The sequence below is a fragment of the Amphibalanus amphitrite genome, unplaced genomic scaffold (assembly GCF_019059575.1).
Source record: "Amphibalanus amphitrite isolate SeventyFive unplaced genomic scaffold, NRLGWU_Aamphi_draft 000613F_arrow, whole genome shotgun sequence".
In the NCBI taxonomy this organism is placed as follows: Eukaryota; Metazoa; Arthropoda; class Thecostraca; order Balanomorpha; family Balanidae; genus Amphibalanus; species Amphibalanus amphitrite.
The window spans coordinates 65,653-87,736 of NW_024882107.1; the positions used below are offsets into that span (position 1 = coordinate 65,653).

The 22,084-nt window shown below is 46.4% G+C and overlaps 1 protein-coding gene across 4 annotated transcripts; it reads left to right on the forward strand.

The window, feature by feature from the left end:
- The first annotated feature begins 158 nt into the window (after nt 1-158).
- Nucleotides 159-7,122, forward strand: LOC122363275 (NTF2-related export protein 2-like). 4 transcript variants are annotated; one of them, XM_043332341.1, is made up of 5 exons: nt 159-179; nt 3,699-3,770; nt 4,134-4,220; nt 4,478-4,622; nt 6,008-7,122. In XM_043332341.1, exons 2-5 carry the CDS (start codon nt 3,750-3,752, stop codon nt 6,169-6,171), a joined length of 417 nt encoding a protein of 138 aa, XP_043188276.1. In that variant the 5' UTR covers nt 159-179; nt 3,699-3,749; the 3' UTR covers nt 6,172-7,122. The 4 variants fall into 4 exon arrangements, with proteins under 4 accessions (XP_043188276.1, XP_043188277.1, XP_043188274.1 ...); XM_043332342.1 differs by lacking the exon at nt 159-179 and adding an exon at nt 182-197; XM_043332339.1 differs by lacking the exon at nt 159-179 and adding an exon at nt 206-230.
- Nucleotides 7,123-22,084: the final 14,962 nt, after the last annotated feature.

Here is a 22,084-nt window from a genome sequence, read left to right on the forward strand (position 1 = left end):
GAACCAATAATGAAGAACAAACATTCAGGAATAAAATATTCTTCAAGTAACACATATGCAGTAGAAATAACTTGAAATGACCTAATTTTCAATTTGGCCGTAATAAATTTGGTAGTAATTTCAGCGTTTACGATTTTACCGCACATGTTTCACTTCCTGCGCACCGGAGACACAGTGAGGTATAGACCGAAAATTCGGTGATTTCCGTAATTTCCACGGTGTTATTTGAGGTGGGTTGTTCGCCACAAATTTGTCAGGTGCATTGCTTCAGCTGCTTGAGCCTGAAGGCTATGCCAAGGCCATAGGACTCTAATCCCAACCCACCAGGCAAAAAGAATCGCCTAGGGTATTTGCGCTTAGGTAAGGTACCTATTTTATTCGGAATTATTTGCAAAACACGGCTGAGTAGGTAGGTAACGGTCAGTGGTACTGATATTACATTGAAAGAAATGATAATTGTGAAATATGGAAATTTTCCATCCCGGACTGTGAAGTATGTCAATCATGACAAGATTTTGTTGGTGCTGTGGACTCCACCTTCTGCCTTGGCGGCGGCCTGCATGCCAGACTGAAAAAATACATGTTATGTCTAATATGTCTGGCGTAGTGGCGGGATTGGGCCGAAAATTTCAGAGCACGTCAGGCCTAACTTTGCATGCGCAGAATTCAGCGCATGGCGGCTGCTTAATTTTTTGGCGCAGGGCGGCCAAGGAATTTTTTGGCGAAAGATGGTCGCTGAAGCTAGATGGCATGCCGGTCAATCTAGCAGCAGATTCGCCCTGCCCGCGGTTCTAGAGAGGTTTCGGGACGCGATGTCCCCGCCCCCTAGACTGGAAAAAATACACGTTATGCCGAATATGTCCGGCGTACCTAGTGGCGGGATTGTGCCGAAAATTTCAGCGCACGTCCGGAGTAACTTCGCATGCGCCAAATTCAGCCATGGCGGCGGACGAATTTTTCGGCGCAGGGCGGTCGCATATTTTCTTTTGGCGAAAGACGGTCACCGAATTTATGCGGCACGCTGGTCAATCTAGCAGCAGATTCGTCCCGCGGGCGGCACTGGAGAGGTTGCGGGACGAGACGTCCCCGCCCCGGTCGTCGCGTGCTCGAACTGGCGAGCCGCCCTGAGTCTACTCAGCGGAGGAACGGCCGCCCAGGTGAGGCCTCAACCTTCGGCGTAGAGATAGGCATGGAAAACCTTGTTGAACGTCGCCAGGCGTCGTTAAGCAATAGCAGTGGGTTCCTGCCCACTGCAGTATCGAGGGGAATGAGAGCGCGGACGACAAAAAGGCACCTAATTTTTGGCGCAAATCACGCATAAATTTCGGCGCAAAATCGCATGCGCCGAAGTTCGGCGCAAGCGGGTCTCACGGGCGTCCGGCGTAGTGTATGGATGTTTTCCAGTATGGCCCGCCCGGGGTGTACTGGGAGTGGGTTCCTGCCCACTGGCCAGTGGCCACTGCAGTATCCAGGGGAACGAGAGCGCAGACGATCTGGCAAAACAAGCGGCCACCCTGAACTCAAATGCCTGCTCGCTGACCAGGGCGGTTCATTGTGCGGCCTTGCATCAATGGCGCGACAACTGGTCCCAGTCACTACCTATTCAAGCCACTCCTCAGGAGCACGCCGCCGCTCCCTATCCCCAGAGAAGACTGAGGATGCCGTTTCAATGCACCAGATGAGGGCGGGCCACTAGGGCCGCTTGCTTTAGTACGTGCACCGAATCGGCTGTCTCCATTCAGCGGTGTGCCAGCAGTGCCCAGACAAGCGGTGCCCCATGGCGCTCCACGCTGTGTGCTGAGAAGAGGCTGATGTGCTGGAGCACGTGCTGCTCTGCTGCCCGGTCCCTGCTGGTTCCCGCCACCCTCGACCACACCGCTCCGCCGATCTCTGTGGACCGGGAACTTCCAGCTCCGGCTCACGGCATGACGTGACATTGCCCTCAGCGTATTGAGGTATTGGGCTTCCGTGGAAATATAAAACTTACTGGGACGCTCAAACATGGGAGAGCATCCAAAGCTCCGAAACACTCTGGTTGATATAGCCTTGATCGGTAGATGTGCACACGTGCTTTATATAAAAGTGGCTTGATTTTGGCACAAATAGGCACCCGATTTTCAGCGCAAATCATACAAAATTTCAGTGCAAAATCGCTTGCGCCGATTTTGACGCAAGAGGTTCTCACGGGCATCTGGCGTAGTGTGTGGATGTTTCCCAGTCTGGTCTGGCCTGCGCGCTGTGCTGCAAAGTGATACCCATTATACCGAGGTTCTTACAGATGTTGTGTGTCATATAATTTGCGTGGAGCAATGCGGCCAGCAGGCCCTTACAGGTACTGTTCAGCATTGCTGTGCTGGTGCAACCTTTTCTGGAAAAAAAAATATGCATGAGATGCAGACATGGTCTGCCATGAAAGAATTGACCTTTAATTGCAGTTTTGTATAAAAATCATGATTGCAGATGTGGCAACCATCTACCAAATCTTGCTTGTTGCTGAATTGTACCAAGTTCTAGCCTGGTTGATGCAGGCTGGTGCAGTCACACTAGCTGGTCCCAAGGCCCTAGTACATATATACCGCTGGTCCGTTGTGTCAACCCTGTTGGCTGTTGCTATTTTTTGCATTCTTGATTCTTGCCTGGTAGGGTTTAGTGTTCCCAGACCAGGACTGTAGAGTCGATGGATTTTAGGGTGACTCCGACTCCGACTCTGGCTTTAAAAATCGACTCCGACTCCGGACGGTTCTATTAAAATCCATATCATGATTGTGAAGTTCATATTGCAGATGTTTTATCTTGCCTGAAACGATCACTTGTGCATTCCAAGGCTTTGCGTGGCAAATATGCATTAAAAATAACATGCAGAATTTAAAAGCAGGGTCTGGGGAATTCACTGTCTTCTGCTTCTTTCGCAAAAAAAAAGACTTTTCCTGCAAAATATAATTTCGAGCGCAGTATCGTCAATCAAACCTGGTGCAGTGCATGACTTTGAGCCATACAGCGTTAACTCTGACTCCGGAGTCGGAGTCAGTAAGATTTTGAATACTCCGACTCCGACTCCGGGCAGAACTGTCGACTCCGACTCCGACTTTGCAGCCCTGTCCCAGACTGCAAAATATGACAGGTTTCGATGAGATATCGGGTGTTCACACTGCACATAGCCTCCGCTAGGCTTCCTCAAGAGTGCATTACAAATCTCAGGCGTTCAAGGCATGTTCCAGGCGCGCACTCGCAGACGTGCATTAACGAATCAGAGCGTATATGCCTGGTCCTGGAGAGATCTCAATTCTCACTCGAAGCTTGCTAACGAAACAAACGTGAAATGCGCGGACAGATGTTTGCGGAAGTGTTTACCAAGCCTTTCAGCCTGCTGTCTGAGGGATAGGGAGAGGAAAGGGAACCCATTATCAGGGATCTAATGATGTTTTGAATGATGGTTTTAGGAATTTGACTTGTGTTGCCATCGATCGTGAATAAAACTCAATCATGTCTGATCATTTACAAACATCTAATGATGTGTTGATCTCATATCTAACTCATTGCAGTATTACTGGAATTAGGCATGATTCTCATCTGCAATGCCTACGCCTAGCCTAGTGGCCTAGTGATAGTGGTTGTTTAAAAGAATAGGTACTCTGCTGCTAAGTGCTTACTGCTTAGTGCTTACTCATTGCTAACCTGTCTGGTTTTCCTTTCAACAGGTTCACTATTAAGGGTTATATGAGAAAAGGACGGCCCTAGAAGTAGACACCATGTCAGTGCTAGAACTAAAGGTAAGATGATCAGTGACAATTGGGAGACTTTTTGGATGGTGCAAAATTAGTGAGTTTGAAGAACCACTGTCTCTGGTTTCTGTAGTAAAATGTGTCGAGCCTTATGGTAAAACCTATTTTGTTTTGCTGAAAAGTTTTGTATTGAGAATATACATTGACATTTTCCTTTTTTAGTCCCAGCAACTTGTGTTGCTTGTCTCACTCAGTTATTTTTAGCTTAGAAACTCAGTGTTCTGTCTGTAAGTGATACTGTTCATGCCCTGATATATAGATTTGTGTCTTTAGTAATGCTAAACACTGAGTCTAGATGCACTGGGTCTATCAATGCACAGCAAGTATCACAGACCCCAAACCTTTTTTCAGGATGACAAGTCATTGAATACTGAAGCTACTGTAACAGCTCAGGAGTTTGTAAAGAAGTTCTATGAAGTTCTTGACAAGCGACGACATGTAAGTTTTTTCATTGTGTCCTGATCTAAAGTTAATCGGTTTGCAATAGAATTTTTGTGTGATTCTATAAATTTATCTGTGAAATCGTTTTAAATGTCATGAACGTCTATGCTCTATCCGTTGTGCAGTGTGCAGTCCAAACACCCTAAAACCAAAATCATCCCTTGCAACGAAAACTGATCACTGACACACTGACCAGCTGCTGGATACACCATGCTCCCCAATTCTACCATCTACTCCTGACTGCGTCTCGCCAGACACTCTCCAAGTTATACCTGGACACGGGTACGCTGGTGTGGAACGGTAACAGCGTGACCGGGGCGGACGCCATACAGGCCTTTCTGGAGACGCTGCCCACCTCCGAACACACGGTCATCTGTGTGGACGCCCAGGCTGTGTCAAGTGAGTGTGACGGTGGACAGGGGAATATAGTGGCAGAGGAGTGGCCGCAGTTTATGGAGCAATTAAAGGAATGGCGATGGAGATGTGGTTGGTTAGAGGCTATTGCGTTGAGGTGATGAATTGTCGGATTGGCATTTATGTGCGTGAGGTGTATTGTTCACATGTTTTAGCCGCTATTTTTATGGCGTAGGGTAAGGTGCCTGATTAGCGACCCACTTAATTTGAACCGTCATTGCTCACGCTCTGTGGTGCCACTGTGTTACTGGCTTGATTTTCGGAGAGATCGTTCATTTTTCTATAGAAATATAGTCATTTTCTGCCCCAATATTCACTGACTTATTTGTAGTGAGCATTTTGGCAAACCATTGCAAAAAACGCTAATAGGGAACTCTTCCCGATTAGCGACCGGGGAGGGTCGCTAATAAGTCTATGGGTTTCCCCATATTAAAAATGGCAAAACATGCGACGCCTGAAAAGATGAAATATGATCTCAAAATGGTAACCTATACGCAAAGCACTCAATCGCTCGAACAGGAACGTTTATTCAACACATTTACGTAAGTAAAAACTGATCACGTGATGCACCGAAGGCGAAAAGAAGGCGGAAACTCTAATTTTGCGAGCTATCTTGTATGATTTTCGAGGTCCGCGCTGAATTCGGTACCCCTGCAGTCGGTGACGACATTTAGCATCCCCTGCCACACATTGCAAGCTTCAGCAACACCTCATTCTCATTTCTCTCTTTTCCCCTTTCTTTCCCTTCTTTAGCTATTTGCGACCATGTCAGGCGCAAATAGGAAATATGAGTTGCGACACATTTTTAACCGCCATGCTGTGCACAGTTGAGCGATTCACTATGGGAAAACGGCAATCAATTAAAAAAGGAATGTCAATTCAGAATAAAAAAGGTGCATCATCCTAATGCGCATCGCTTTTCATCAGAGAGGGCCCAAACACACACATTTTGGATAAGAAATTCGTCATTTTTATTTAAACTCACCTGAAACGTCCCACCAGAAACATCGACAACCGGAAAATAATTTAATTTGATAACCAAAGTATGGCTGACCTTTTGACGATGTTTTTACCCCGTTTTCTCCTGCCAGTTTTTCTGTAGGGAGGTAGGTGGCAAATCGGAAAGGGTCGCTAATTAGGCACCTTAGCCTAATTTGGTAGCATTTCCAGCAAATCGTCAGCCTTTCTCTCTGACGATTGTTGTACGATGACTTTTCTATCATTAGTCCGTCTGTCTGCTCAGCCACCAATGGTACGGCAACTGTTCCTCGTCCGTCAGTCTGACTCACGCGTCAGTGTTTCTGCCGTATATGGTTGGTGTTTGTTCTCTCGTCACTAAGCCTGACTCACTATCTTTCCCGGCCGGCCAGGCGCGGCGGTGGACGCCCAGACCACGGTGCTGATCGTCGTCTCGGGCCAGGTGCGGCTGAAGAACACCACACGCAGCTTCCAGCAGCACTTCATGCTGACCGCGCAGGAGCGCAAGTGGAAGGTGGTCACCGACTGCTTCCGCTTCCAGGAGCTGGTCAGCTGAGCGGCATCGCTGGATCATTTTTCATGCGTGACCCCTCGTGGAAAACGAGGAACGGAAAACGTTTGCATAGTGATTGGGACCAAAGCACCGTTGTCTGAGATGAAGATGACGCGACCTTCTCACGGGTGAACCCTTTCGTCAATGCGGTGCCTTCAAGGTTCTGTGAAGAATGCTTGTCGCCCGTAGATTGGGCTCACCCTGGCCGACACTTGTCGAGAATCTTGGTCCCACCTTCCACTGTCTGCAGTGCTGCCGTCTGGTCGGCGTTCCCGCACCACAGAGCCATCTGACGGAAGGAAGGGACAAATACTACCCCAGGGAGGCGCGAGTATCGACCGGATCTCAACGACGATATTGACGGTAGCCTTGTTCGTCATTTGATCTGGTTCATCTGCGCTGGTACCGTCATGAGAATTGAACACTCTGTGTCTTATGAACAAGGTTCTGCTGCGACTTATGCCATTTTCGGCCGCTGTCATGTGTGCTGATAGGCGTACGGCTGTCTTATTAACCGTTGTGATGCATGAACCGCTCACTGTGTTCTGTGAGCTGTGATGTCACGAGTTAAGCTCCTCGTTGCTGAGCGGTTTCAGTGTCTGCTTGTCATACATCCATCGCTTCAGCGCTGGCATTTGTGAACCGTCTGAGTATGTTCGGTGATGAAAACGGTACGTGAACTCATAACAGAACGGGATGTGGAAGATGCATCGGCCGCGCTCACGGCTGCAAGCGCACAATGCGACTGGTGGGGCGATTTACATGGTCCTCCGTGTCCTTGCTGAGTCACGCAACGTTATTTCAGGCCTAAATCCGTTAACCGGAAACGACAGAAAATAAACATTTGAGTACAGTGCCAGTGATCGCATTGTGAAGTGTATCGTACATTCATGGTTTTGACCAAAAAGGTCGCTTCCGTTTTTCTCCGTCGCGAAATAGATTTCGACGGCTTTGTATTATACTATTTTTTTATATATTAGATGGACGTGGATTGTAACAAACTTTTAATCCGGCTATTTTGAAAACGGGCATAATTACATGCACTAGATAAGTGTCGTAGGTAACGGTAACCGTAAATAGGTAAACGATTACCTACGACACCTATTATAACGGGCATCGCACCATCATCCCGAGATTTCTCTCACTCACCGTAGATATACCATAATCGAGCGGAAGTGAGCTCGAAGCGTGCGTTTACAGCACAGGCAGTCCCGTCTACCAATTCGGCTGCATTGATCGACGAAGTAGCCAGGCATCGGCACCAAACATGTGACACAGCTGAGGCGGAAATTGCAAACCGTTTATGCTCAGAATCTCTGGCCTTTAACATCAAACGCTGTGGCATCGGCCGGTTTGATGGCCGGGCATGGTTGGCTTCATCCGTCGCCGATGCAGGGCACTTCCGGGTCGACCGGTCCCGTCCGCCAGCCAGCGTCAGACCTAGAGCGTGCCTTGCGGTGCAGCCTACTTTCAGGCGTCTACCGTTGTGCCATCTATCGGCCACGTTATAAGCTCATGGCCGGTGTGCGGCATCGTCTGTGCACTGCAAATGCGTTGAACCCCGCCGGCCGCCCATCTGTCTCGTCAGGCTTAGCGCGTGCCCTGCGGTACACTCTACTTTCAGGCGTCTACCGTGGTGCCATCTATCGGCTGCGCTGTTAACTTAGGGTCAGCAGCGTCAGGCTCAGCGCGTGCTTTGCGGTACAGCCTAACTTCAGGCGTCTAGCGTGCTGCCATCTATCGGCAACGCTATAAGCTCACGTCGGGCTGGCGCTGCCGCGTAACGAATAACGATCGTTGCGTAAAAGGTACTTGCAATTAAGCATCTTCCCAAGTAAAACTACAATACCTATATGAGCATTTAGGCATTAACATACCAACATTTATCTAGATGCATGGACATAACTATATTTGACACGAATAATGGAAACAGTGAAATAGGTGAGAAATAGATGAAATAGTTGAAATAGGTGAGCAAGTGAGAATAGGTGTTATTTTATATAGGCCGGGTGCCTGGTAGAGTCCAAGCCCCACCAATTAGAGCATCGACCTTTTCACATTAACCCTCGCCCATGTAGGGGGGGGGGGGGGTTGGTGCACCCCCCCCCCCCCCTGAGGTTTTTCTTGGCTACACGCCGAACCGTTTCAGATAGCCTGCTCAAATTTTCAGTACCCTTTGGGGCATCCTTTGCGCAACTTTTGGTGATTTTTTGTCAAGGTCATGTCAGGTCACGGAGTTATGACGTCATAAAGGGAACAACCTTCGGCCAGATTTACGCTAAATTGGAGATTGCTTCACATTGGTATAAATGCCGACTGACCTGACGCACTGATGGATTGTTTTAGAATCACAACTGGCTGATTTGACATTGGCACAATGTCCGTTGACATTTTGAAGGTCACTAAAGGTCAAGGTAAGGTCAGTGACCTCGGTTGACCTGTGATGACTTCTTGCACTTGTATGCCTTTTCGGGGTATTTTGATGCCCTGAATTCGAATTTGCTATCCATTTCAAGCATCGTCGGTTGTTTCTTGTAGTTCATTTTGGGTCAGGGTCAGGTCAGTGACGTCACACGCCTGACGTGACCCAATGCACAAATGACCTTGCAGACTTCCGATGCTCCCAACGCATCATTTTTAGAGTTATGACATCGAAATACACACCAAACGATAGAGAATTGATCAAGGATCACGATAGTGAAGGTTTCAAGTCGATATCTCTTACCGTTTTGCCGCAATCGGCGCGGAAGTCTGAAAAGTTAGATTTTTTCCGAAAATTTGACCTTTGACCGGTCATAAGTAGGTCAAATGTTGACCTAGGACCAGAAAATATACCACCAATCGCGAGATCTCGTTGAGAGCAATCCGTTGGTCTTTTCCGCTAAGCTCTACGACGCTTCGTTTTCAAACGCCAGGAGGGGGGTCGCACCAACCCCCCCGCCCCTGCATGGGCGAAGGTGGCAAAACACCGTTTACGGGCGAGGATTAACTTTTTGACATTGTATGACAAAAATCGTTTTTATATCCTAAAACGAGCCATTAGAACCCTACCAATAATTTTTCAGACAGTGACGCCGTTTGCGAGGAGCACCTACCTATTTATACACATTACACTCACATACATATACCTGTCACTTCGCTCCACTTGTGAATAATGCAGCACTCACGTTCAGGTCCTAACGGATAAATGTTGACATTCGGAACGAGAGAGAAGTGGAATAACACCTTAGCATTGTTTCTTGCCGCCTCTTGCACTAACGCGTAGACATTATACCGTTATGGGCAGTAAAAAGGAAGGAAAACGTACGTAATAAACCCAGCAGTAAATAGTTTTATAGCACCAAAGTTTTTTATTGTTGATGCGCCTACACATATGAGTAGGAACCATAGGTACTTTTACTACATAGTAGTGCCTCGCATCATTTTATATGCCGTCCGTCTGGAAAACCAAAAAGGAGTGGGTATAGCCACCTGGATCACCCACGCATTAACAGGGGCTTCGCCACCGGGGAGGAGGGGGGGGGGGGGGGAGATCGTGGGGATCCTGAATTCCCCCTGCAATAATTTTACTCCCGTAATGCAGCCTATCTTATAACTTTAAAGGTGTGCATTTTTTTGGGCCGGACCACAGCAATCCTGAGACTATGGCGGAGCCCCTGGGCATTACTAGAGGCAGTGTCTTCTTTCTTCCCTTCCGGTTGTGGTGGCGGGGGGGGGGGGAGGGTACTGCGATCCAGCCGCTGAATGATGGGCAAGTTCCGGAGGTGGGGTATTAGCCGGCCCAGCGCGTCAGGCCGGCAGCCAGTCCGGGCCTGTCCCGGAGCCAGCCGTGAACACCCATCTCCACCCGAGTCATGTCCAAGCCGGACGGCTGCGACCGGGGCCGACCCCTCACCTACCTGTGGCAGCGCTCGACACGCCGCTCGGTCGGCTCAGCAGGGCTCCAGGTGGGGCGACGGTACCGCGCCGCGGATCAGCGCGGCTGTCGCCAGAGACGTGAGGCGGCACTCGATGACCAGAGGCGGCCGGTGACCGGGACAGATTCGGTCGGCCGCCGAGCCCGGTAAGCCAGCCGGTGACATGGGGTGGTACTTACAAACGGTACGCGCTGACCGGGCACGCACACGCACAGGTGTAGGAGAGTGCGTGCGGGTGCGTCGGAGCTTGCGTGACGAGGATCCTCAATAGTCCAGCGACGAGGTTACGGCTCCGATTAACCCGCGCCTCACTGGGGGGGGGGGGGGGGGGGTATTCATAGCCCCCTCTCGTTTTTCTGCAATAACTTCTAAACCGCTGAGTATATCAACGCGAAACTTTGAATACTTTCGTCTGCATTAATTTGACACCTTGTGTCAAAATATGAACCAGAGTATATAATATGAACTTCGTAGCTACCATAGGTTGGCCGGAAATGACGTCAGAGTGACGTCATGTTCGGCCGATTTCGACGCAAAACATTGAACTACGGCAATTGCTCTCAAGAGCTCAGCTTTTGAGCTAGATCCCATTTCTTTGCATGAGAGGACTCAGAATGCATTGTTCTATCAAAATTTTATCTCAAATTTTCAACATTTTAAAAATGTTGGAAATTATATATATTAAATTTCAAAATTTATATTCTCATCTTTTTTCCATTAGTTTTTGACTTTTCGAAAAAAAAACTGGAATATGTGTAATAGAACACATGCCCGTGATGCACTTAAGCAGGTTTTAGCCGAATATCTTCAAAAATAGCCAAGTAGATACGTATTATAGGGAAAAATGTAACTGTTATAAATTTTTCAAATCAATTCTCAGCACGTATTTGACATCGTACACCAGTATAAATAGCACCATCGTGTTCTTGGGCTCAAACGGCATCGAATAGGCACCTTTTGTGTAGAAAAAAATTTGTTTTTGAAATTTGACTTTTTTTAACTTTTATGCCTGCCATCAGCTAAATTCCACTCAAAATGACCTCGAATGACATAGACGACACCGAATTCGAAATCTATGGCCTAAATGGATCATAGAACATGTGTCACGTGACCGATTCATGATATAAGCTCTCCGTGACCTGTGATGACCTGAACCTGACTTGAAAATCAAAGTACAAGTTTGGTAACCTCAGGGTATCTAAAACATCTATTCACAAAAGCGTAACCAGAAATGAGCCTTATCTGACTTGTAAGCCGGCTGTTAGAGCCCAAAATGTGAACAAACCAAACATCGATATTTTTTACTTTGAGCTGACCGGTGAAGTCATCAGTGACCGCGAGGTCAATAAAATTAGGTTTCGCTCGACAGTTTTTCCAGACGCGGTTTGAATTTTGACCATGGGCCCATGGTAGTTTCGGAGTAAGGAGCCCCCCCCCCCCCCCCAAGGCGGGCGTGTTATACGCAGACCCCAGTGGGGCGCAGGTTAAGCTTTTAAAACATTACATCCCACCAAACCAATTTGTCAGTCATCACACAAGGGTCCCTTCAACCTGGCACATTTCACAGCATTTTAGCACAAAGCGTAAGTAAAAGAAGTTTCGGTTTTGTAGATGAAGAGTTTTGAAATGAGGGCGAAACATACCCTCTATTTAATAAGCATATCTTTTTACATGGACCGCAGAGTCGGACTGTGGTCTACGGAGTCGAAGTTGGAGTCATTTGGAGTTGACAGTTCTGGCCCCCGTCGCAGAGAAGAAATTGTTTGGGTTGAATTGCATGCTCTTATGTTAGTTAGGTATTATACGCTTGATTGTCCCCAGTCGTGCTTAGTGATAGCCGGTAAGCTATTCCCATATGAGTAAATAAGCATGGTCCCTCACAGAATATCAGGCTAATTTTTCGTCTTTGTCAAATGCTGTCGCGACACACCATTCCCTATGTACTTAATCTTTGACTTGTTGTCGAAGACCTGGGACAGAATGCCAGCCTGCAGAGCTGCATCTCAATGTGCAATATAATCCTTGAACTGTTGTGGAGGTTGATCTAGGAGGCACAGCCGGAGTCCATTTTGTAAAGGCGGGAGTCGGAGTCACCAAAAACTTTTCGATTTTGCAGCCCTGATTTGGCGCCCACTTGGCAACGTGCCAAGACGGTCACCCCGTTATTCAGCAGAACAGTCACCCCGTTATTCACGGGAGCAGTCGAATTCGAGGTTGGAAGGGAGGGGACGATTGGATCACTGTCACACACAGAAAAATATTAACACCGAGCTGGTTTATTTTACACCAAAGTATTTCATGAATATTGTACAGAGACTACAATTACGCCGAATGCAGCATTTAAAGTGAGTGGTAATTTCAAAAGAATGATCGTACACTTCCACAACACATCCCTTCTTTTTTTATCGAAGTAGAAATGAAGGTGGTTAGTTTATCAAACACCGTGGAGGTACAAAAAGTATATCTAGACTATAAAAAGATGGGATCAGTTTATGTACACCGAAAGAGGCGTTAAAACGACATCAAAGCGGTACGTTTACACCTTGAGGCCTACAATTACCTTCACACAGAAAAATATTAACACCGTTAGCGGTGTAATTGCACAGTACATATCTGAGCACTTGAGGAAAGTTAATTTAGTCCCTTCCCCGCTTAAATTACTCGCGCTTCTAAATGAACACCAGGAAGAAGGTAATAGAACACTGTTAGGAGGGTTGGGTGTTTTGCTACATGTAGTAAAACACCCAACCCTCCTAACAGTGTTATATTACCTTCTTCCTGGTGTTCATTTAGAAGCGCGAGTAATTTAAGCGGGGAAGGGACTAAATTAACTTTCCTCAAGTGCTCAGATATGTACTGTGCAATTACACCGCTAACGGTGTCAATATTTTTCTGTGCATTGTAAATACTTTAAAAGACGCCCGTTGCTTCTTAAAGGTGTAAAATATCCGTGGAGGTGTTCTCAAAGTAGCTTACGGAAGTTTCCTTTCGCACATGCGCAAAAGGTCGAATGCGCGCGTTCGCCGCCATTTTTATCAGTCTGGTTGGCTGAGGCGTGGAGCGCATTGGCAGTGCTCAGATCATAAAGAATCAGTGATGGTTATCGAATTGTGCGGTGTATATTGTGGAGATTAAGTGAAGAATACACGTGGAGTGGTGGTTGCAGACTGCAGATACAGCAGTAACAGGATGACTGAGGCGGAAACGTGGAGGAGGCTTGACTGTTTCGAAGCGTCCGGTTGCGGGAGCTTTTCCTGCATGCGCCTGTCGCGAAGGTAAGTTATAACCCTACTCCGGGCGGACTCTGAAAGGTTCAGAATCGGGCGGGACGCCTTTTCGACCCCATTCAGATCTCGAAAACCACTAATCGGAGCGACAAACGGTAAACGGCATTTGATAGTTCGTTTAAAGGCCTACAACTTTTATATATATTTTTGGGGGTCCGGTCAATATTGTGGTCACCAGAGGTCATAAAAATAAATTGTTTGAAACAGGTACTTGTGTAGTGTTAGTGTCGCGTCACTGGCCGCGGCGGTGGCCAGCTGGTGCAGTCCACCGGCCGGCCGGCCGACCGGTGAACGGCCTGCGCCTGAGGCCGCCCACTGGTCACGTGACCCGGCGGTCGGGCGGACGGGGTGCGCCGCGCGGCGGCGAGTAGAATGAGCGGGGGCGCGGAGTCGGACGGATGAGGGCTGCGGCCGGCTCGCTGCGTTGGCTCTTGGTTCTCTGTTTAGGGACTGTCTATTTGCTTTCGCTTATCTCATTCTCGTTATTGTACATATATCTTGGTCTAGGTTCTTGCTTTCTTTCCCGGTGAGCACAGGCTACACTTGCATGACCTTTAATAGGTCAACTTCAAAATTGGGCCTAAGAAGGTCACGCTGGATACCAATCAACGCGCCATGGCCAGGCAAAACGGTTTGGTACATTTACAAGTCTTTAGCACCATCATATCGTGATTTATTAGCTAAAAACCACTGATGACGTCACATGAACTCAGATGACCCTTCCCGGTACCCCTGTCAGTAAAAGGCACCTGAGTCATTACAGATCAGATAATCTGTCATAGTCCCCAAATAATTGGATGGTTTTGACTCGTTTACTCGAAGCCGGACGCATTTCAATATTTTCACATAGGCTTGTAATGTAAAGATCACGACTCTAACCTGACCTCAGGTCACAGATAGGTATACAAATTCTGATATATGCAAATTACACATGCTGGTAGGTACTGTAATGAAGACCTGAAGAGAGGAAATCGCTCCGTGAAAAACTCTAGCTCTGACGTGATTGCAAACTTTTCTGAGGTGGGATATAAAAACCGCTCTGGTGACCTGACCTGACCTGAACCGGATTTTTTTTTGCTGAAATTTGCGTAATGAATATTTAGGAAAAGTCGCCAAGTATGAGCTGAATATCTTGAGGCGTTTGGCAATGAAACAAGAAAAACCTGAGGAGGGCCGAAAAGGCCCCCGCCCGGAATAGGCTTGATACTATTATAATACTAACATACTATTGTATATTAGTATTATACTATTATAATACTAATATACCTGTCAAGACTGTGTTTTTATTTTCGGAGGGCATGAAAGTAAATCGCGAATAAAGTATCGAATAACTGGTCGAAGTCCTACCTAAATAGGGATTTCATGAAGGATCGTTGAATGAGCGCAGGTCTTCTGGCTTGTTTCAGAGTCAGCCAAAGCTGTGGGACAGCTTCGTGGACTTTGGATCACTGCCAGCCAAACAGTGGCGACCGCGAACTCCAACGAGACGGCGTCGAAGTGATTGATACAGGACAATAATCCCATAAGGGACAATAATGCGGACGCACTTGGTTAGCGTTGTGTTTTTCTGTTGAAAAAGCAATCCTGAATTTTCTGAAAACTTTCAAAAGCTGTGCCGCACTTCTTAAAGGCCGTTGTCTTGATAACAAGATCTTTGTTTGCAGTACCTAGTACCATGGTGATTTCCTGTTTTGTATATAGGTTGACTACACCAGTGCCGCAGTGCGAGTCATTATGCGCAGGAAATTGCTGTGGGATTAACGAGTTAGGGGATCACTGAGACAGTAGAATTTGATTTGATTATGTATCGGGTGTTGGATGTTTCCACGTCATTGAGTGTGTTCCACGCGTTGCTGCTGCTTAAGTTTTTGGTGTACCCTTTTGGTGAATATTTCAGAGCCTGCCCCGGCGCACGCCGCTCCGTCTCTGGGCCATGGGTGGGCGGGGCATTCGAATCCACGTGTTCTGTTCGTTCCACTTGTTCTACGTTCTGTTCCAACCCCTATACTACAGGTGAAAATTGTTTTGTGTTTATTAGCGGATGTCTTATTTTGCGAAATAATCAAACCTTGAGCTTGTGCAATGTGCATCCCGAGATGCAAAAGTGCTAACTTAGCCTAAATAGTGATTTTCGATTTCGTTATATATTGGTTTACGACACCAGTGTTTGAAAGATGCGAATAAACATGTCTTGTATTCGTTGAAGCACTTTGTTTGGACATTTGCAGGAAGCTACGGATGTTATGTATCTTGAAATATTAAGATTAGTCTTATTTTAATATGCACGTGTTTTCATAGCTATAATATGGTTTATAAAAGTAAAAACGTTGTATTAATAGAATCGTAGAAGTAAATTTTTAGTAGATGAAGAGTGTTTTCGTAGATATACCATGGGTGTAAAAAAAACTCCTTCAACTGCTCAGATATGTACTATTTGTTGAAAAGGTCCTCTAGGGTGTTTTGTAACCGCGTAAATGGGGTAACGTAAGGGTAATAGCATACTTTTAAAAAGAGCTTCAGGGTAATTTAACACCGTTAACGTTATATCATGGTGCAGGAAAACACCCAACCCTCCTAACAGTGTTCTATCACCTTCTTCCTGGTGTTCATTTAGAAGCCAATGCGAGTAGTTTAAGCGGGGAAGGGACTAAATTAACCTTCCTCAAGTGCTCAGATATGCACACACAGAAATATTGAGCGGAAAAAACGGTGTAATTGAAAGTACCAAAAGGAACATTTTTTTGGTGTAAAATTACTCTGTTTTCTGGGTAAAAGAACACTTATATGTGTGTTTTGCTAGCTTCGGAGTGCTTCACTATTGTGTAGGAGAGCCGCTTTCAGTGTAACTTTACCGCGGATCTCGCGTTACATTTACGCACAAATATGTGTTTTTGGTAAAAAGTACCAAAAGGAACACTCGCGTGGTAATCGTACACAAATTCATGACGGTAAATTTACACAAATATGACGGTTATTATAACGATTTTTTCTGGTAAAGCTAATGTTGGGCCCGCAAAATTTGTAACGCAAGCGACACGCGGCGGGACGTTGTCGCCAGCCGCGAGCCTAGCTAAATGCAACGAAACATTGTGATGCTCAATGCCTACCCCATGCTGCAAACACGTTTGTTTGTTTGTCGTTTATTGTTAAGAATCGACATCACATCTGACGGAAATAAAAGTTAGATTAGCGTATATACCTTATCATGTATATAAGCTGATATTTCACAACGCATGGGCGCCGCTACAGGTCGCAGCCACCGCCCGTCTCCCGTCAACTGCCCGTAATTAATTAATGAATAAAAAATATATCATCTGTACGCACTACTTCACTGTGCCAAAATTATCGTTCATTTAATTAGCCATCGGCTCTCTGTTGCCTATCTGGCAAAATATTAGCATACCTATACCTAATTAACCCTAGAAAAGCATGAAAGTGCATCCATTATTTTCATAACACGACAGCAGCTCAGTTGAAAAATTACAAGCCCACCTTAGCACTCCGACAAAGCTGGATAATTTCCAGCAGCTCCTCCAATGTCGCTCCGCTTCAGATTTCAGACTCGGTCTTGATTGCAGTTATCGGACGATGACCACAATGCAGTATTTCACTTATTATTCACTTAGTCACTCATTACTCAGCTTATTATCGAACTAGATAAACACCACAGCACTGTTTTATCTCACTGATCGCACAAGAATGGGCAAACCCACTCTGCGCACTGCAGCCACAACACTCCCCCGCCGGCCCCCGTGGTCCCCGGCGCACAACTGACAGATTGCGAAAATGGCGCCGCCGCCGTCAGCATATAGCTCAAAATTTCGCTAAATTTACACTGGTTGACGTAAACGAACGGTGCTCTGGATGTGTACCGCAATTACCAGTGCGACACAACACTCATTCGCGTATGGATACACTTGCTTTGCATGGAAACATATCAGTTAGGTATTTGAACATCTGTTATGCTGTTACATTATCCTGTTTTGCGTAAAGATGCTTGTGTGGTGTAATAAAACTGCCGATGTTTGTTAGATAACCAATAAACGTCGTATAAAAACAAACTTATTCTTGATGCCTTTACTTATTATGGCGTTGTGCGACGGATACCTTGCTTATTTATCACGAAAATACTTAAACTAAAGATATCTTACTAAGTGAAGCAGAACTTTGAAGCTAATTGAACTATTTACGAGTATATTGAACTTGACATCGCTCAATATTTCTGTGTGTGTGTACTGTGCAATTACACCGCTAACGGTTTTAATATTTTTTGTGTGCAGTAACATAAATAAATTATACATACAGCAATCGATGTGCGTCCAAGATCAAATATGACTCGCCTCGACATCTCATAGCGCAAGAATATGTCATTAATGCTTCGGGAAGAGTCACTTTGCTCTTCGAGCTATCGGGTGATGACTCCACGATCATGATTATTGCTGTCAGCACGGCAACAGGTGTTATAACGATCCATGCTACTTGAGACGAATAGAAGTGAGGAGCATCATGTTTCTAGTGTCGACTAATGACAACTTTTTTTTAGCTCACCTAGAGCTGTTGCTATGCAGACTTATAATAGATAACGTTGATTCATAATCCTGTTGCTTACCCTAACTCATAGTTCAGGAGCAAATAGTGTAATCATCTGAACCCGGCGAGAGTTTCCAATGCTTATGTTTTGCCGTAAAAATTCAGCCTTACATATAAACCATAGTGTAATAAATAACATAGTTACATAGTAACATAGTAACATAGTTATTTATTACACTATGATATAAACAATGCTCCGAGAAAATGAAAAGCCAAAGTAAAGAACTAAAGAACTAAAGACGCTCTCGGGCAGGCCGAGAATAGCTCTGTTTTGTCGATGCTGGTAAGTTTTAAGGTTATGTCAGTTACGTGTATTCCATAATGTTGGTGCTATGCTAGAGCTCTGCGTTGTCATTGGATGGCCGAGCCGGTGTCGTGCTTTGATATGCGTTTATTCACAATAACGCTTCATTAATCCTGGTTAATATCATAACAGGCAGACAAGACGACAGAAGTTTCCCTTATATTCGCTCATTTGGGGCCGTAATCAACTGCGGCGGCCACGCCACTCTGTTATACGTTGCATATGGAGACCATCCACGAGCATACTGTCTCTGCAGTGAGACCCTAGATCCATGCTGAGACCCAGTCCGTCAGCCTTACGTGACCTTGTTTTCCGAGCTTTATTGATATGGCTTTGATGGCTATTTCAAGGATTAGTCATTTTTCCCATGTGGAACGCCGTTTACGGCTGTAAAAATGCCGATATTAATGGTAGAGTTTGAGCCTTATCAGTTATGACGCTTCAGGCCTTACCAAAAGAAACCCAGGCCATTGTGGAATTCGTCAGGGCGTAGAAATGAGAGTATGTATCTGCGGTCAATAGCAGTCAGCTTGAACGACAACGACGAGATGAAGAAGGAGATCATGTGCACACGATCCTGATTCCCCGCTACCGTTTATATCGGCATTCACAGCAGCAAATCAATGCGTGAAGAGTACATAAAAATACGTAAGTAAGTACGCGGCTAAGAGTTCCTTAAAGGCTGAGTGTTTACGCCCTGAAACACCCTCCGTTGTCCCCCACAGGCTGGGTCAGGTGCTGGTTCGAGCCTCAGCGGGATGGGCCGTGACCGGTGGCCGCGCAGCCCCGGTGCGGCCCGCTCACTTCCCACTGGTCTGCATCTGCTGTTTCAGCTTGTCGATGAGCGCCCCTCCGCCGCCGGCGGTTCGCTGCGCTATCTCGTCGGGAATCTCCACGCCCACTGCCGACAGAACACAATGTTATATGGATATTATCAACGATATCAGATGTCATTAGTGACGCTGCGCGCTGGCAGTTTTCAAACGTACGCTTGTTACACCTCGTAACACGATAGATGTGCAATTTTGAACTCGAGCTATCTCGGAGAAATATAACCGGACTGTTTGCACCACACCGTATGACAAAGCGGTAAAAAGCTGACATGCCTTTTGTGATGTTTCAATTTGCCCCGGTAATGACGTGACCGGACGTTGACGTGACGTCAGCGCCCTCAAACAGGGAAAGAGAGTAGGAACTGACAAAAGAAGAGACGAAGAGAGAACAGAAGAGGAGAGAATAGAAGAGAAGAGAAGATAAAGAGAGAAAAATAGAAAGAGAAAGAGAGAGAGAGAGAGAGAGAGAGAGAGAGGGAGAGAGAGAGAGAGATATCACCACCACTCAGAAATGATGTGTTATCATAACCTCTATTCTGCACCTGGTTGGACATTCAGAGAGGACAGGCGATGTGCACGCTTACAAACATCTCGGTGTCGACTGTCGAATCGTCGATACAACAGTGTTTCTGGACTTACTGGATTATGGCTGCCTACTGCCTAGTGTCTAGAGCCTGCTCGCCCCTGAGATTATTCCCTATCTCCGGTGACACAGCATGCTTGTCAACGAAAGATAATATTTTGTTTGACCTGCCACTGCGAAGCTATGTGTGTAGTTTGTGCTTTAAATCAGCATTGTGCGCAAAACAAGCGTTAAAGTTGTGAAGTCTACTTGTAGCTCTAAAACCTAACAGATGCAGGCTGCTCGAATAATTAAAAACACACTTCGAAAGACACTCAAATGTACAAACTCACCTGGCTAGGAATTATTTTGTGCAAATATGAGACACGATGTGCTTCTGGTAATGCGAAAGCAGAGGTGCATTTTGCGCGCTCAATTTGTAATTATTTCCGACTACCCAATTTAGATGCAAACATGAAATGTCTCCCTACGCTTTTGTAAGAGTTAGTTGATGTTGAGGTTGAGGTACCGAATTCTCGCAAGGACATGAAGTGGAGTTCGTAAATGTAACAAGTTAATGAGGACTACTCCGAATGATTTCTTGTGACGTAAAGTCCCCAACAACTTGTTACACATATGCCGAATTCAGTAGCAGCTCGGGGATTTTACAAGTAGGTCAGAAAGGCAAGTTAAATGGAAGCTCCATCAAAACGTGTTACTACGAAACTAAGCAGTCACAGTGAATTCGCATGAGGAATCCTGTGTGCTGTTTTTGCAGCAACAACTGAATCCATGTATTATAGCTCTGAGGAGTTACCCCGTATATAGCTCTGAGGAGCTCTGAGGAGTTACCCCGTAGTAAGCTGGTCTCGCTCAATGGCCACTGAATTAGCCAAACATTTGGTAACCCCGCGATTAACTGTTGTTACGTTGTGCTTTTCATTAACGGCTCTCCGTATAACTATCCTTGATATGGATTCAGCATCGGTCTCTCTTCTCCGGATAATGGTTTCCTGAATCATTCACCTCCTTCTTCGGACTGGGCGATTAGTGGTCAACTGTTCAGTTCATTATTGGTAAACTGAGGAGGTAGACGTGATGAAGCTCTTCCGGAATACGAGAGACTCGTAGCTTGTGGGGTTTCCAATCAAACCATGTCCAAAAAATGAAATGATCTGGTACCAATATAGTCAACTTTTTAGTTAAGGGTTTAATTTCTTTATCAGCCTTAGCACGCGCACCGACGGGGATCTGCACCAGCTTAGAACCGACGGGGGGGGGGGCGGTTGACCGCCCCCCTCCCCCTGAGATCTCGAGAACGGAGCAAGATAGCGACAAGCGGTAAACGGCATGGGGTACGCAAGAACAAAGTCTACAATTTTCCGAGAATTCCTAGCCCTCGCCGGCACAGGCCATTTTGAGTCCTTCGACGGCACAAGGGGGGGGGGGGGTTGGTACGACCCCCCCCCCTCGCGTTTGGCCCCTGATCGAGCTAGAGCTTCGCAAAAAAAAAACGAGCGTGTTGCCCGTCACGAGAGGAAGCCGATGATACCCAATTTTAAGGTCCTAGGTCATCGGGTGACCTTCCAGGTCAGGTCAATGACCCGAAAACCGGGAAAATCGGGACCTGTTAGAAAGTCGTAAAGTGTGGCTGCTATGTGGTTTTCCGGGGTGCTGATCACGAATATCGTGTTAGTTTTGATCAGAGATGATGTCTTTAAGCATTTAGACCAGGTCGGGTCAGGTCAGGTCAGGTCAACCGGTAGGGGTTGTGACGGGTATTCGTAATACGTGTCAACCGCCTCGGACAGCTTCGTAACATGTTACGAAGGCACCAAAACTACTTCGTAAATGTTCAAATGGTTGCTAAATTCGAATTCAGCTCCAAAAACTAGCCTAGAAACATGTAAAACTCGAAAAAGTGAACCGAGGTCACCCGAGGTCACCAAAGGTCAATGACCTGACCTGACCTTCAGGTGACCTTGACACCCACCCTAATGCATGGGAGCAACATCAAATCACATGTTTGAATGTTTGAAACCACGAAAAGCTTGCAAACGCGCGGCTAATGCGAGCCGACATGCGCCGAACCGCGATTTCGGCCAAACATGGTCACAGAAAAGAGGTCACAGGTCAAAGGTCATTGGGGTCAGGGTCATGAAATTTTCAGGGTAGGTGTAAAATTGATCAGTGCGAGGGTACTGAAAGTTTCGTCGCGATCGGCCGCTTTTTACGCGAGTTATTCGCGAAAAACCTTAGGGGGGTTGCATCAACCCCCCCTCCCCTGTGCCGGCGAGGGCTAGATATACAAATTCCGAGATGTATAAATTAGGTATAGCTTTCAATGACCTCATTACATCCTGCAACTTTCAAAGGCCTCCGTCATCTTCTGTAGCTCTCGAGACGGTGTCAAATTTGCAAAA